The 15,869-nt window shown below is 62.5% G+C and overlaps 1 protein-coding gene across 2 annotated transcripts in view; it reads left to right on the forward strand.

Annotated features, from left to right (window-relative positions):
- Positions 1-4,896: 4,896 nt before the first annotated feature.
- The window catches only part of GFRA2 (GDNF family receptor alpha 2), a 31,693-nt gene continuing 20,720 nt past the window's right edge, over positions 4,897-15,869 (forward strand). The window contains exons 1-3 of one of the 2 annotated variants that reach the window (XM_064175429.1): positions 4,897-5,340; positions 10,914-11,228; positions 14,013-14,096. In XM_064175429.1, the coding sequence (XP_064031499.1) occupies positions 5,301-5,340; positions 10,914-11,228; positions 14,013-14,096 (439 nt within the window). In that variant the 5' untranslated portion in view covers positions 4,897-5,300. The remainder of the gene's footprint in view (positions 5,341-10,913; positions 11,229-14,012; positions 14,097-15,869) is intronic. The other variant, XM_064175428.1, reaches the window with a different exon arrangement.

Below are 15,869 nucleotides of genomic sequence, written 5' to 3' on the forward strand. Positions count from 1 at the left end.
CTTCACCTGCATCCTTGAGTCCTTCACCTGCATCCTTGAGTCCTTCACCTGCATCCCTGTGTCCTTCACCTGCATCCCTGTGTCCTTCACCTGCACTCCTCAGTCCTTTACCTGCATCTCTCAGTCCTTCACCTGCATCCCTGAGTCCTTCACCTGCACTCCTCAGTCCTTTACCTGCATCTCTCAGTCCTTCACCTGCATCCCTGAGTCCTTCACCTGCACTCCTCAGTTCTTTACCTGCATCTCTCAGTCCTTCAGCTTCACTCTCAGTCCTTCACCTGCATCCCTGAGCCCCTCACCTGCCTCCCCAGGTGCTGTCATCTGCTGGGACCAGGGAGCCGTTTGCCCCTGGGAGGCTCTGCCACTCTCTCCCGGGAGGCTCCTAAGCTGCACTCCTGGGTGTTGTGTCCGCCAGATCCACCCCGTGGTGCTCCAGGGCTGGCAGACGCTGAGGAGAGAGAGAAATAAACCAAATCTGTTCTTCCAGAAGAAAATCCCCAAACCACTTTGCTTCCAGCTCGGCGTCTGGCTCAGGTGCCCGGGGGGATGGAGGGGAGGAGGGGGAGGGGAGGGTATTTAAATGTCAGCTGCAATTTGGGGCTGTGGAGGATGATGAGTGTGTGAGGATGAGACCTGACAGCTCAGCTCCACGCGTCCCAAACTGAGCTGCCTGGGCTGATTGTCCCCTCTGAGTGCCACCAGCCGAATTGCTCTGCCAGCTCCAAACGAAAGCAACCCACGGGGGGAGCAAGGGAAGGGCTGCAGCATTCCCCTGGGATGTGCCCACCTGGCAGGGCTGAAGAAGTGCTTCCTCATTTCATTAGCACCTTCCCCAGTCCTGGCATGCAGCCCCTGGGGCTTGTGTCCCGTCCCCAGCCACGCTGCCATCCCATCCTCCTGCAGGTTCAGGCTGTGTTTTGGGGATATCCTGGCTTGGGAATCGCAGCCAGAGTGGGAATTGCTCCTTGCTGCTGCTTGCCACTGGGCATCAGCAAGGAGCATCACCTCCTCCCTTTCTCTTGGGCAGGGCAGAGCTGGGAATGGGATGGATCAGGTTGGTGGCTGCCACCGAGGAGCTCTCATTAGCAGCAGGATAGGGTCGAGGAGGAGCTCCTGGCCCAGCTGGGCTGTGCTGCTCTGTGACCCAGCAGCTCCAGGACCTGGCAGCCAGCCCCGAGTTTGTTCAGAGGGGTCAAAGTGGGGTTTGGTATTGAGTGGGCTCCTTTCCACGCCTCTGCAGGTGCCACTTCTTCCTCCCCGTGGTCCCCAGGCTGCTGGCTGATGGGGAGGGGGCAGGAGGGGAAGGGGCTGCTTTGCTCAGCAGAGGTTAAAGAGGGAGAATCAGCTGGGAAAACAGCAGCGAGGGCAAAAATAGCCTCTGCTGTGCGTGTGGCTGTCGGGGCCCATCAGCGTCGGGGTGTGGTTAGGACTCCCATAGCCGGTGGCTACGAGCTGGCTGCTGTCAGCAGCCCTGCCAATGTGATCCCCAAGGAGGTAGCCAGCGGGAGCAGAAGGCTGACTGCGAGCCGCGGTGAGCCCTGACGGCCTCGGTGAACCCAGCCCCTGCAGATCAGCCCTCGGAGGACACCCTGAAGGGGAAGGAGCCTGGTGGGAAGCAGCCGTGGGAGGCGGGCGCAGGTGCAGGGCTTCCCCCGCAGCGCCAACCTGCAGCTGTGGGCAGAGCGAGCAGCGATGCAGCTCTGTGCCCCACGCTGCCAGCAAGGCTGAGCACCAGGAGGCTGTCAGGCAGCTTCCAGCCCCGAAGTGGGCTCTGCAAGCCGGGCTGGAGCTCGGGGAGAGGATGTGTTTGTCCTGCTCTGTCCCTGGGCTGCAGGACTACCCCCGGGATGGGGAGGGGAAGGGAGGTCCTGGCTTGCAACCATCCCTGGGAGCCAGAGCAGAGCCTGGAGAGCTCCAGAGCTGCCCAGAGAACTCCGTGTGGGACTCACAGCAGTGCTGATCCCTGAAACACAGAGTTTCTTGGAGCACAGAGCCAGGGAAGCAGCATCCTTGGGACACACACCCCCGAGCCTGGCAGGAGCCCAGCCCAAGCCCACAGCCACCCAGTGACCCTCTCTCTGCCTGAGAAGGTTCTCTCATGCTCTTCTCACAGCTCTCAGGGCCTGCATCTGCCACCCAGCCCCTGCCCTCCCCTCGAGCATTCCCAGTCCCACTGGAGGCAGCAGAAGGCGCTGGAACAACTGGCAGCAGTGCAGGCAGCTGGCAGCAGCCTGGCTGCTGCGTTGGTAACTGGTTTTGGCCATGAGCTTTGGCACTGCCCACCGAGGCTGGGCTTGCCCAGCAGTGCTGTGGCCGTGACCAAGCTGTTGGGTTTGCTGTGGTGGTTTTATTCCCCCCTTTTCCAGGCCTAAACACTTGCAGGGTGGTTTTGGTGTTCACTCCCCCCCTGCAGGTCTCCCTGGGTCCCCGAGACCTCTGCCTCCCATCCTCCTCCCTCCCCACTTCCCCAACCAAGTCCAGCAGCTCATCAGTGGCTGCAGAGCTCTGCTCCAGACAGAGCCCTCTTTGTGCTGCTGGGGCTGCAGAGGGGAAAGCCCTGCCCAGAAGCTGCCCGGCTGGAACGGACACCAATGTGCTGCTTTGGCTCGGTTAATTAAACCCCTGCTGGATCCAGCGGTCCCCCAGCACTGCTTGGGTGCTTGCCCAGGGGAATGAACTCTGGCTGGGAGCGTTAAATGTGTTCCCAGAGCCCCTCCTAGGGGACAAGGATGAGGATGAGGACAGGGAAGGATCGTGAGGAGTTCTGAAGGGTTTGGGTGGGGGTTGAACGGACGTCACCAGTGGAAAGAGGTGGGGAAAGTGGTCCCAGAGAACTCCTGCATCACCTGGGGCCAAACTGTGCTTGGGAAGCCCACAGCTGCCTCTGATAAAAGAAAGGTTGGGCCAGACGATCCTTGGGGCTCCTTCCAACCTGGCAGCATCAGGCTCTGGGTGGGGAGCTGAGGGTCTCTGGTGGCCTCTCTGCACACGGAGGAAACGAAACTCAGGCAAAATGAAGGTTTGAAGCTGCGACTCTCCCTCCAGGGAGCAGCCTCGGTGACAAAAGTCCTTAGACGTCACCTTGGCAGGGGCTGAGTGATCCTTCTCTTCTGACACAACCCAGTCGGGAGCCTGAGAAGGCAGGAGAGGGAGGCGGTGGCGAGGCTGAAGAGCAGAGAGAAGAGAGGCGAGCAGAGGGGAGCAGTTCCCTCTTCTGGCCGAGGAAATCCTTTCCTCTGCTCAGCTCCGAGCCGGCTCTAGAGCAGACATTGGGTGTCTGTTAGAGCAGGCATTGGTCCTGGCAGCTCTTTATTAAAGCAGGGATTTGTTTGTTCCAGCAGCTCTTTGCTTCTTCAGACAGGTGCTAAGGCAGGTGCCAAAGCAGCTATTTGCCTTCCCGAGGCAGAAGGTACCTGGCGGTGGCCTGGAGCTGCTGGAGCTGTTCCTGCTGCTGGGATCCACCAGCACAAGGGGGAGAGAGAGCAACGGAGGCGTCTTTGGGTCAGTATCGGTGATTTTGGGTCATTTAATGCCAGGAAGATGAGTTAACACCCAGCACAGGGAGGAATTCCCAGACCAGAGCCAAATGGCAGCAGCTGTGGGCAGTTAAGGAGGCTGCTCCTCGCTGCTGCCTCCATGCAGAGGCTCCAGAAGCACAGCAGCAGCCTGCTGAGGCTCAGCCTCTCTGCTCCTGCTTCTTTTTACAGCCAGGAGCAGGGCAGGAGCAGGGCAGGAAGGATGTTGGTAAATGGGAAGCCTCACCAGGGCGGATTGCTCTCTTTGTCATCGCCCCCCTCCCCCTCTATCTCCCTGCTGGAATCTCTGCTCCGTGCCCAGCGTGATCCTGCAGGCCAGGGCAATCTGCCAGCCAAATCTTCTCAGCCCCTTGTCCCAGAGACAAGGTGGGGTGAGGAGGGGGAGGCTCACATCATGCCCCCCCTCCGACCCCCCAGTGCTGAGCACAGGCTGCCTAATGGAGCTCAACACAGTGAGGCTGCTCCCCCCGGCCCCCCTCCTGCCCCAAGGCCTTTTATCAGCTGGAGATGAGCAGAACAGGAGATCCTCTCCTGCTTCCTCATCACCTCTGTGGGTCCTGGCCCAGGAGCCCCCCACCCATTACTGATGTTTGAAGGGTTCTGACCCCAAATCAGGGACAAAAGAGGGGAGAGAGTTTCCTGCACCTCACACAGGGATGGGAGGAGGAGGAGGCTTGAAGGAGCTGCACCAGGGCTTTGCAGCAAGGACTTTGCCCCTTAGCAAGGACCAGGGAGCTGCAGGGTGGGTAAAGGGGAGCGGTGACCCCCCCACACCTAATTCCCAGCTGTGGGAGCTGCTCGGGTGGGAGCTGGGAAAGGCTGAGCATAGGTGGTGCTGCCTGGGGAGCCTCAGAGTGGGGGAATGAATAAATCCCTTGGCTGATGTGTGTGTGTCTGTGTGCTGGGGGTGCGTGCTCCTGTGTGTGCGTGCACCCCCTCCCCTGCAGCAGGAAGCACAGCTGAGCAGGTAGGTCCCCATTTGGAAGGTCCCCTTTGTCCCCCCCCAACCCCAGCGTCACTCCACCCCCTCAAGGACAAGGCACCCAACATCCCTGCGCCCCAGCGGGTCGCCCTCTCCCACCCCCGCGGTCAGAGCAGAGCCGGGGTGGGGCAGGGCTGGTTGCCGGCTCGGGTGCGGGGCAGCGAAGCGGGGTCTCGCCTGTGGCTCTGCGGCAGGCAGGAGGGTGGAAGGAAGGGTGGGCGGCAGGGAGGGGTGGATGGGGGTCTGCACACAGCCCCCTGCCCCGACGGAAGGGCGGTGGAAGGGCATCATCCGCGGCTGCGCTGCCCTCCGCGGTGCGCGGCTCCGGGGACCCGGCGGAGGGGCGGGGAAGGGCGGGGAGGGACCGGGCGGTCCCGGGGCTCGGCGAAGAGCAGCCTACCCCCTCCCTATTTCCCTGCTCCCCCCCTCCCTACCCCTCCTCTACCCCCCACCCCTTTCACTCCCCCCCCAGCCCTCCCTCCCCTTCCCCTTCTTCCCTGCTCCCCGCCCTGGCATCCAGAGCCTCGGCAGAAGCCGCCGGGAGCCCGGGCGGGGATGCGGGAAGCGAAGAGCTGAGGACCCGGCTCCGCGCCGGGCGGAGCATCCCCTCCCCAGTCCCCATCCCGAGCAGCCCCCATCTCCCTCTCTTCCTGACCGCTCGCTTGGATTTAGGATCTGCCTTTGGGAATTATTTTTTGGGGTTTTTTGGTCTCCTCTCGAGGTTTTATTTTCGGGGATTGGATTTTTTTGGCGCACGTGGAGCACCGAGAGGATTTCCTAACATGATCTTGGCTAACGCCTTCTGCATCGTCCTCTTCGTCGGTGAGTGGTCTCCCCCCCACCCACCCCCACCCCTCTCGGGGAAAGGGGAGGGGGCGGTGGTGGAAAGGCAGCAGGTAGGGTGGGCTCTTGTGGCCCCGAGCGCGGCAGTGGCGGCTCCGTCCCCTCCCCTGCGTGAAAGGCATCGCCGCTGCCCTCCGGGCTCCGCTCGACCGCCAGGACGAGGCGAGGAGAGGGGTTTTGACCGGGCAGAACTTGATTTTCTTCTCTTGAACTTAAAGCGGGCCGGTAGCAGGGCTGGGGGGGACGGCACACACCACACACGACCCCCTTCGGCCCCCCATCGGGGTGGCCCCCACCCCAGGCTCTCGCCCTGTCGCGATCCGAAGGGAGCGGGCAAGGATCGGGCAGCAGCGGGCGGCAGCTTCGATCCCCTTCCCTCCTCGATCCCCTTCCCTCCTCGATCCTCTCCCTCCTTGTTAGGGGATTTGCATTTTGGAGCCTATTTTACTCCTTTTACTACCCCCACCCCCCCCGCCAGTGTCTCCCAGCACCTTCCAGTGCCCTCCAGCCGCTGCTGAGTCCTCCCCACCCAGCCAGCTCCGAGGCCCCGTGCCTGGGAACGGAGAACCCCTTCGGAAAGTTGAGCTGGAGGCATGTGGTGGTGGTGGTGGGGAGGGGGCTGGGGGGGGGGATGTGGGATTTGCTGTCCCCTCCGTGACAGTTCGTGCGTTTGGCTCTGCCTCTCTGCTCAGGATTTCCAGGGCAGCCTCCTCCAGAGCCAGGGAAAATGTTGGGGGGGGGGAAATAAGTTCGAGACCTTGATGGGTTTGGGGTGCAATGAAGCCTCCCTCCTGCCCCCACTCCTCCTGCCAGGCTGGATGCAGGCAGGATCATGGCTTTGTCGTGCTCCAGATGCTGTCACGACAGCACCCCCCCACCCCCCCCACCCCATTTGGCTGCGTGGGGGATCCCCAGCACTGCCGCAGCCAGCACCCGAGGAACCTGCTGGGCTCGGCTGGGCTGGAGGGACAGCAGCCAGCCTGGGCTCGCAGCGAGCGGGGACTGGGAGCTGCCCGGGGAGACCTGAAGGTTGGCAGAGCGACCACCCCCCCACTCTAGAGCATCCCGCGGCGTGGGGCTGGGGGGGCAGGAGAGGGAGCACCTTGGGTGGGCTGCTGGCACCCCAAAGAGGGCTCTGCTCGCTGGGCAGAGCGGGGGTGGGGGGCTCCTCCTCTGCCCTGCTCCCCGGTGTGGTCCCCAGCTGCTGGTGGGTGGGGGTGCAGTGCCAGTGGTGCCTCGGGTGTCTTTGGGGAGGGTGAGCACTGGGGGGGCTGAGCCCCAGTTCAAGCTGCTCTTACCCACAGCCTGGCAGTGGGAGAGTGTGCTGGGGAGTGCCAGGGCAGGGTGGGGGTGATCAGTCCTGCCTTCTGAGGCAGGGGCAGCAAAGAGAGATGCTTGGGGGTGGGCAAAGTGGGGGGCACCAGTAAGGGGAAGACATCTGGGCAGGGGGGAGGAAGGGCTCTCCGTGCTGGCTGGGGGTGCAGCTGGCTGCTGGGTGCCTCATGAGTGAGGCTCAGCAGGACAAGGACCTGGAGGATGCCTCACCTAAGGCACTCAGCCTGTGGTGCCTTTGCCTCTGCTCCCTTTCCCGGGTGCCCCAAAGCTTTTGTGGGTGCAGAGTAGAAAAGCTAAAGGGGGCAGGGGGAGGGGGGGGGTGTGTGGAGGCTGCATCTTCCCCCGACCCCACAGCCAGAGGAGCTGTAGCAGCCCAAGCAGTGATTGCAGGGAAGCTGCACCCCAAAACCATGCATTAGGGATGAGATGATGGAGGGGGGGTGCAGGAGGTGGGGATCATCCTGCTGCTTTCCAGAGCAGCTCCACCACGGCTGTAGAACCCAGGAAGAGTGGGACCAGGCATGGTGGAAGCCAAGAACTTCACCCTTGGGTTCCTCTTTCTGCTGAGCTACGAAAGCCTTTGGGTTGGGAGAAAAGAGATCTGAGCAGTGAGGATAAATATCGACCTCAAAGCTGCCTGTGGCCGAAGGTCCCTGGCAGGAGCAGTGGAAGGAAACTTGTCCTGACCGCTGGGAAGAGTCAGTGCGGACTGGTGGAGCTGGGGGGAGAGCTGTGGCAGCGAGAGGAACGCGGGGGGGCAGCAGCCTGGTGGCCGCTTGGCTGCTGCTGGAGCTTCTGCGGCTGCCTGCGAATCCTCGCCCAGCTCCGACGCCCTGGAGCCTGCTGAGGATTAGGCTGGAATTCTCGGAGCTGTTTTATTGTCGGCAGTTCCGTGAGGCTGGATCTGCCAGGAGACTTCTTTTGGGGAGGGGAAAATAAAACCACGACCCCCAGATTAGCTCCTTCTGCACCCAAATTCCTCACCTTGCACCTCTGCCCCGGGTGGGGGTGGTGGAGCTTTACCCACAGCTGGGGAAGGGAACCACAGGAGGAAAATACTGACCAAGCAGCCAAGGCTGAGGGTGCTGCTGGATTCTGGGGGGCTGAGATGTCCTGAGCAAGCTGTGAGCCCCAGGGATGGGCTTCTTCTGCCCTTCCTCCTCCAGCAGGAGGGCTTTGTGCTGTGCTCCGGGCTCTGCTGGCACTCCCTGCTTGGACACGGAGCAGGATGCTGCAGGCACCCTCCTGGAGCTGCTGAGGGAACACAGAGCACCCTGCCCTCGGCAGGGCCGTGGGAAAAGCCAGGAGGATGGCACCAGCTTCACCACCACTCATCCCTGAGAGCTTTCCAGCGGCTGGATTTATTGGAGGGCTTCCCACCCCAGCAGCAGGCTGTGCCAAGGAGGTGCTGAGGCCCCTCCTGAGGATGCTCCATGTGGTCCAACACCTTTTGCATCGGGGAGAGGTTGTCTTGCTTCCCTGCCTGCCTGCTCCGTGCCTGGGAGGCTCATGGAGCCAGCATGGAGCCAGGAGCATGGCCAAAGGAGAGGCTCTGGATGGTGTTTTGGGAAGAGGCTTCATGGCATCAGCTGGAGAAGACTCAATTGGAGCTGGGACCTGCTGAGGAGCTGCACCAGAGGGATCTGCAGCTGAGCTGGACGAGGAGGAACCGCCCTTGGTGGAGCTCCAGGCATGGGAAGTGATTGCCCTGGGGCCAGCAAGGACTGCAGCAGGAGCAGCTTGTCCCAGCTCCCGCTCTGGGTGCCTGGGGCTGGGGTTCCCCAGCCTGTGGAGGTGAAGAGCTGGCTCCTTCCTGCTCCAGACACCCAGGCACTGCCCACCTCCCGGGGAGGAGCTGGGATTTCTGCCCCGAGGAGCACTTTGGGGGGGCCACTTCTCTGCCAGCTGCCTGCCAGCAGCTCCACCACACATGGATCTTGCCTGCCCCCCTCCCCCGTGTGGAATACAATCCTGCAAGGCCAAGGAGGCCCTTCCCAAGGGACATCTGCCACCCGAATCTGGATCTAACCTGGCTCTGGAGGCTCTGCACCGGCTCCTGGTGGTACCTGGATACCCTCCAGCCCTCTCCAGACCCAGGGCTGTTTGTTTGGGGGCATCGGCTGAAGAGCAGGAGAATGGGATCTGTTCCTTGGCCTGGGCATGGGCACTGGAGAGGTTTCCACCCCGGGCTGCTGCCCATCCTGCTGCCCATCCTGCTCCTCCACCCCCTTCCCAGGTCCCTGTCCTCTCCCACGGCCCGAGGAGGAGCATGGCCTGGCTTCATGAGGTGGGCAGAGGCATGCGTGGCCACCTGCTCCTGTGCCCTGCTGCTCCCGTGGCACGCAGGACACGGGGGGTGGATGCCCACCGCAGGGTGGTGGCACTGGATGGGCCCTGCCTGCTGCTGCTGTCTGCGTGCTGGAGCTGCTGCTGGGGCTGAGACCCCCCCCAAGCCTGGGAGCTTCCTGCGGGTCCCGGAGGGCGTGGGGGCGACACGGGTGGCCCTTGTCACATGCCTGTAGGTGTCACTGTCCCCCTGCCGTACTCGGCTGAGTGGCCACGGGTTGGGGAGGGGCTGGGAGCAGCAGGCTGAGGCTTGTGATGCCCCTGGGGTGCCTCCGGAGGTGGCAGCGAGGGGAAGCTGCTCCCGGGGTGCAGCAGCTGGGGCAGGTGCTGCAGGAAGGTGGATGCCCCTCAGGTGCCATCGATCCCATCTTTGCTTGGCCTGGCCGATGAGGGGGTCAGGAGTGGCAGGCATGGGGGGGCACCTGAGCCATGCCAGTGCTGCCTGCCCTTGCTCCCCACACAGCCACGGTGGGGTGAGGCTGTGGTCTTGCCCGGGGAGGACTTGGCAAGAGTCTTGTCTCAGAAAGCAAAGTGAGAGAATGACAGAATGGGCAGGGGGGGCTGAGGGTGGCACAGGGACTGCACTGAGCTGCTTGCCAAGGCAGGGACCGAGGAGGGGGTGAGCACTGTGCGGGGGCAAGGAGCTGGCTGAGCTGGAGGGTTGCCACCTCGAGGGCTGGCTAGAAGGGAGACATGCAGGAGGCCAGCCCAGGAGGGGGAGAGTTTGTAGTGAGCTGCAGCCAATTTGTGGCCCTGCCAAGCCCCAGAGTGCTCCAAAGCTCATGAGTCAGATGCCCTAAAAAGGGTGAGCAGGCAAAGAACAACCAAACAGCAGCAGGCCAGGGGGTCTGGAGCAGCTTTCTGCTTCCCTGGACGCTGGAGAGGTCATGGTGGAGCTTCATGTCCCCAGGCAGCAGGGCTGGGACAGGCTGGGCTTGGCTGTTCTCTGGCCTGAGTACGAAACAGAGACTCTTGAGCTGCCCCAGCAGCTGCAGAGTTTGGTTTGTTCTTCATCCTGCCCACCCCATGCCCTGGGGCATGCCAGTGGGATCTGGCTGTGCCCTGAGCCTCTCCCCCCAAGCAAGACCATGTGCCAGCCTGGTGAGGTGGGCACAGGTGTGCATGGCCTGCTGCTCCTGTGGCCACCCTGCCTGCTGGATTTTGCTGTGCTTGGCAGCTCCTGGTGGGATTATGGCTGGGGACACATCTGGGCTTGGTTTAGGCACGCTGGGAGGATGCTCTCCCTCTCTGGAGCAGCCCAAAGGCAGCTCTAAGGCCAGACAGCAGTCGAGGACCATGACTGTGCCACAGGCTGCTGTGTGTTATCCCCAGGGGGGTGACCCAAGAGCTTTCTCCTGACTTGCTTCCTCTCCCTCACCCCTTGCAGAGGATGAGCAGAGGGCTGGAGCTGCTCTGCTGTGAGCAGAGCCTGAGGCAGTTGGGGCTGTGCAGCCTGCAGAGGAGAAGGCTCCCAGGGGACCTTATTGTGGCCTTGCAGTATCTGGAGTGGGCTACAAGAAAGCTGGGGAGGGACTTTTGATGCTGTCAGGTAGGGATAGGACTGGGGAGAATGGAACAGAGCTGGAGGTGGGGAGAGTCAGCCTGGAGGTGAGGAAGAAGTTGTCCAGCATGAGGGTGGTGAGAGCCTGGCAGGGGCTGCCCAGGGAGGTGGTGGAAGCCTCATCCCTGGAGGTGTTTGAGGCCAGGCTGGCTGAGGCTGTGTGCAGCCTGCTCTGGTGTGAGGTGTCCCTGGGCATGGCAGGGGTTGGCACTGGCTGAGCCTTGAGGTCCCTTCCAGCCCTGGCGGACTCAGTGATGCTGTGGTTCTCTCTCTGCCCCTCACCCCTCCCTTCCCCTTGCCCCTCCCCCAGACGAGCTCCTCCACTCTCTGGCTGGGTCCCCGTCCCCGGCGGGGCAGGACCCCCATGGCTGGCGAGCGGCCGTGGACTGCGTTCGAGCCAACGAGCTGTGCGCGGCCGAGCCCAGCTGCAGCTCCCGGTACCGCACCCTGCGGCAGTGCCTGGCGGGCAGGGACCGCAACACCATGCTGGCCAACCGGGAGTGCCAGGCGGCCCTGGAGGTGCTGCAGGGGAGCCCTCTCTACGACTGCCGCTGCAAGCGAGGCATGAAGAAGGAGCTTCAGTGCCTGCAGATCTACTGGAGCATACACCTGGGGCTGGCCGAAGGTAGGCGGCAGAGCGCTGCGGGCTGGGAGAGCTGCGCAGGGTGCTGAGGGGTGGGGGTGGGCTCCCCTGGGGGCTGGGAACATGCTCACCGTGGCAGTGGCAGGTTGTGAGCAGATGGTCCTTGGGCCACCCGTGGCACTGAGTGTGCTGACAGCTTGGTCCTGCCTGCAGCAACGGTTCCACAGAGCCACAGGATGGTTTGGCTTGGAAGGGACCTTAAGGATCACCTAATGCCAAGCCCCTGCTGCCACGGGCAGGGGCACCAGGCACCAGAGAGGCTGCTCATGGCTTCGAGCACTCCCAGGCTTGGATCCTCTGGGCAAGCCTGTTTCAGTGCCTCACCACCCTCACTGCTCCTCTGCTGTTTCCTTGCCCCTGCTGGAAGCCTGCTCCAGCAGCTGGAGCTAAAGGGTTCAGCTGATGGAGACTCCAAGCCTGGCAGTCCTGCTCCTGCAGTGGGCACAGATCTTTGACCTCCCTCCTGCGCTGGGGTTGGAGCCAGAGCAGATGATGATGGTGCTGGGAGAGCTTTGCTGGCAGTGGTGAGGATATGAGGAGCTGTACCTGAGCCTGCAGCCCACCCCTGGGTGAAATCCCCTTCGAGTCTGGGTCAGCACAGGGCCAGGGAGCCCCCAGGCAGCAGCCCCGAGCAGGAATTGCTGTTTAATTGTTCTCTACCCCTCATTAGCAGCCCTCATTCAGCCCTTTCCGAGGGCTGGGCAGACACTAACGAGGGATGCTTGCTGAGCACTCCAGGACCTGCACCTGGAGGAGGTGGGCAGAGAAGTGATGATCGCAAGGCTGAAGGAGCAGCAGAGGCACTAGGGAGCTGCAGCAGCTCCCAGCTTTAACCGGGGGGTGTGAGAACGAGGAGGAGCCCAAAGCAGTCCCCGGGCTGGGCTCTGTCGGGTGCAGATGCTGGCTGGTGCCCATCCCACCCAGCCCCGCCGCTGCAGGAGCTAACCTACCCCTGCCATTAAGGAGGGCTCTGCTTCCACTCCCACCTCCTTCCCAGAGGTTAATTGCATCTCAGCCGGCTCCAGAAAGGACTCCACTGCCCTTTTAATGCTGGGTAATTTTCCTGGCAAGCAGCAGGACTCAGAGAGGATTTAATTATTTATTGCAGCAGCAAAACGGTAGCCTGGGAGCAGCTCGAGGGCTTCCTCACTGCCCCCTCGCCGAGCTGCTGCCTGTCGCCGGGAATCCTGGCCGGGGGGGGTGGTGTGAAGCAGGAGAAGCTCACAGGCAGCTCACAGCCTGCTCCTTCCCCAGGAGGAGCCCCAGCGGCAGAAGATGCCTTTGGTCCCAGGGTGGGTGGCTGCACCTATGCCACATCCCCCAGAGTCACCCTGAGGGTCCTGGTGAGATTGGATGTGGGGTACAGCAAAGGGCTGCGAGGATGATGAGGGGGCTGGAGCAGCTCTGATGAGGAAGGGCTGAGGGGGTCAGGGCAGGAACATGTCTGTGATGAGGAAGGGCTGAGGGCCATGGCCACACCTTTCTGGAACCCTCCCAGGCATGGGCACTCCACCACCTCCCTGGGCAGCCTGTGCCAGTCCCTGCCCACTCTTACAGCAAAGAAGTTTTTCCTCGAGTCCAATCTAAACCTCCCCTGGGAGCAACTCGAGGCCATCTTCTCTTGCCCTGTCACTTGTTCCTTGGCAGAAGAGCCCAACCCCTACCTGCCTCCAGCCTCCTCTCAGGGAGTTGCAGAGAGCCAAAAGGCCTCTCCTCAGGCTTCTTTTCTCCAGACTAAGTCATCAGCCCAACCAGAAGCTCCCAGCCAGGAAGGATTAAGCCCAGCTGATGGTGGAGTCCTCATCCCCTCTTTAATCAGCCCAAATCCATCTATCACTCAGCCACCCAAAGCTCCAGGCTGGGGCCAGAGTGGCTGAGAGCAGGCAGGCAGAGAGGGCCCTGGGGGTGCTGGCAGAGAGGAGCTGCAGAGGAGGCAGCAGTGCCCAGGTGGGCAGCAGAGCCAATGGCATCCTGGGCTGGCTCAGGAGCAGTGTGGGCAGCAGGACAAGGGAGGTTCTTGTGCCCCTGTGCTCAGCACTGCTCAGGCCACCCCTAGAGTGCTGTGTCCAGTTCTGGGCTGCTCCATTGCAGAGAGATGCTGAGGTGCTGGAAGGTGCCCAGAGCAGGGCAGCAAGGCTGGGGAGGGGCCTGGAGCACAGCCCTGTGAGGAGAGGCTGAGGGAGCTGGGGGGGTGCAGCCTGCAGCAGAGGAGGCTCAGGGCAGAGCTGATTGCTGCCTGCAGCTGCCTGCAGGGAGGCTGTAGCCAGGTGGGGTTGGGCTCTGCTGCCAGGCAGCCAGCAACAGAAGAAGGGGCCAGAGGCTGAAGCTGTGTCAGGGCAGGTTGAGGCTGGATGTGAGGAGGAAGTTCCTGGCACAGAGAGTGATTGGCACTGGAATGGGCTGCCCAGGGAGGTGGTGCAGTGCCCATGGCTGGAGGTGTTGCAGCCAAGCCTGGCTGGGGCACTGAGTGCCATGGTCTGGTTGGTTGGGCAGGGCTGGGGGCTGGGTTGGGCTGGGGGAGCTTGGAGCTCTCTGCCAACCTGCTTGGCTCTATCATTCCATGATGCAATTGGCCCCAAATGGTTTCTCCTCTGGTTTTGGTTGCCAGGCAGTGATTTAAGTCCCTTTCCCCTCTCTGCATCCTCAGTGCCAGGCTGGCAGGGCTGCTGCCTGTGCCTGGTTGTGGTTGCTGCTGGCTGAGGTTAATCTCTGAGGGTTTTAATTTGCCTTTTTTCTCCTCCTCTCTTTCCTTCCCTCCCCCTGCAGGAGAAGAGTTCTACGAAGCCTCCCCCTACGAGCAGGTCACCTCTCGTCTCTCTGATATATTCAGACTGGCTTCAATTTTCTCAGGTAATAAAAGCAGCATTCTGCTGCTGCTGCTTTATTTTCTCTTGCCTGGGAGTTGTGATCCTGCTACTGAGCTCCCCAGGCAAGGAGACTCTGCAGCTCCTTCCTGCCTGCCTTGCTCCTTGGCTGCTCCAGCTCCCCTCTTGCCCAGCCCTCTGCTCCCATCTCCCTGCCTCTGAGCGCCTCAGGCAGGACGAAGCCCCTGGGGATGCTGGCAGCTGCTGGGCTTTGCTGCACTCAGGGACACAGCCTCTCTGCTCCAGATGTTTCCAGAAGGATTGGGGTTGTTGGGAGCCCTGGCTGAGGTATGGGGGGGAGTGGGTGGCTGTGAGCCCCTGCCCAGCAGTGCTGGCACAGCCACAGGCAGCAGCTTCTCCCCCAGGCCCTGGTTGAGGCTTTTCTTACCCCATCCTTGGGCTGGAATCAGGGGGCTGAGGGGGGCTGGACCAAGGTCCTGCTTTGTCTTGCTGCTGTCCCCTCCTGCAGCCAAGTGCCACCACCTCGGGCACAGCCTGGGCTCCGGGGAGGGGACCAGATGCTCTGCTGGGGGGAGGGGGCAGACGCCTCCTGCTGCCCACCCACTGCACTTTGTAACCTTCTGGAGGCTTTGGGATCATCTCTGGGGAAGCTGAAGAGGGTGGGGGGGGTGAGCTTTGCTTGCTGTGCCCTCCCCAGGGTAAGCAACCTCCAGCTGAGCTTGGGATGGTGCTGGCAGAAGGATGCTGAGCCCTTTGGAGCATCTCAGCCTCCTCCTCCTCCCCCTCCCCTGGGGAACCCAAACTCCCTCACCAGGCTCAGGAACTTCTTTTTCTTTTCTGCCATCTGATTTCCATGGCAACCTTCCCTGCTGCCACCCCCCCACCCCCCTTCCAAATTAGGTCAGCAGCTCCTTGCCTTCTCCTGCCTCTTTCTCCTCTTAATCCCTTCCCCCAGACCCACCCACAGCCCTTTTGGGGGCCCTCAAACCTCACTGGGGTACAAAAGGCAGCTCAGAGACCTCCCACAACGGCGCTGTGCTCCCTCCCTGGGCTGTGCACCTTTATCCTGACCCCTCTCAGATCACCTGGGGAGACCTAAATGCTGTGCCCCCCACCCTGGGCTGTGCAGCTTTGCCCTGACCCCCCCCTCAGGTCACTTGGGGACAGCTCAGATGCTGTGCCCCCCACCTTGGGCTGTGCAGCTTTGCCCTGACACCCCTGACACCCCCCCCCCCCCCTCGGGTCACTTGGGGACAGCTCAGATGCTGTGCCCCCCACCCTGGGCTGTGCAGCTTTATCCTGACCTCACCTGGGGAGAACTAAATGCTGTGTTCCCCACCCTGAGCTATACAGATTTGTCCTAACACCCCCCAAGTCACCTGGGGACACCTCAGATGTGTCCCCCACCCTGAGCTGTGCAGCTTTGCCCTAACCCCTCTCAGGTCACCTGGGGACACCTCAGATGCTGTGTCCCCCACCCTGGGCTGTGCAGCTCTGCCCTAACCCCTCTCAGGTCACCTGGGGACACCTCAGACGCTGTGTCCCCCACCCTGGGCTGTGCAGCTCTGCCCTGGGCCCCCTCGCCCCCGCTCAGACCGCTCGGAGCCCCCTGGGAGCAGGTCGGTGGCGCTGCCGCCTCCCCCTGCCGCCGCTCTGGCTCCCGAAGGGGGTTTGCCAGGCTCCCTCCGGGGAGGGTTAGCACGGGGGGGGTGACAGTGCCTGCCGCCCCCTCCTGTCTCCCGCCCTCCTTTCTGGCTCCCCATTAGCATCGAGGAGGTGTCGGAGCAGTGTCTGGAGC

This window comes from Pogoniulus pusillus, chromosome 42 (genome assembly GCF_015220805.1).
Source record: "Pogoniulus pusillus isolate bPogPus1 chromosome 42, bPogPus1.pri, whole genome shotgun sequence".
In the NCBI taxonomy this organism is placed as follows: Eukaryota; Metazoa; Chordata; class Aves; order Piciformes; family Lybiidae; genus Pogoniulus; species Pogoniulus pusillus.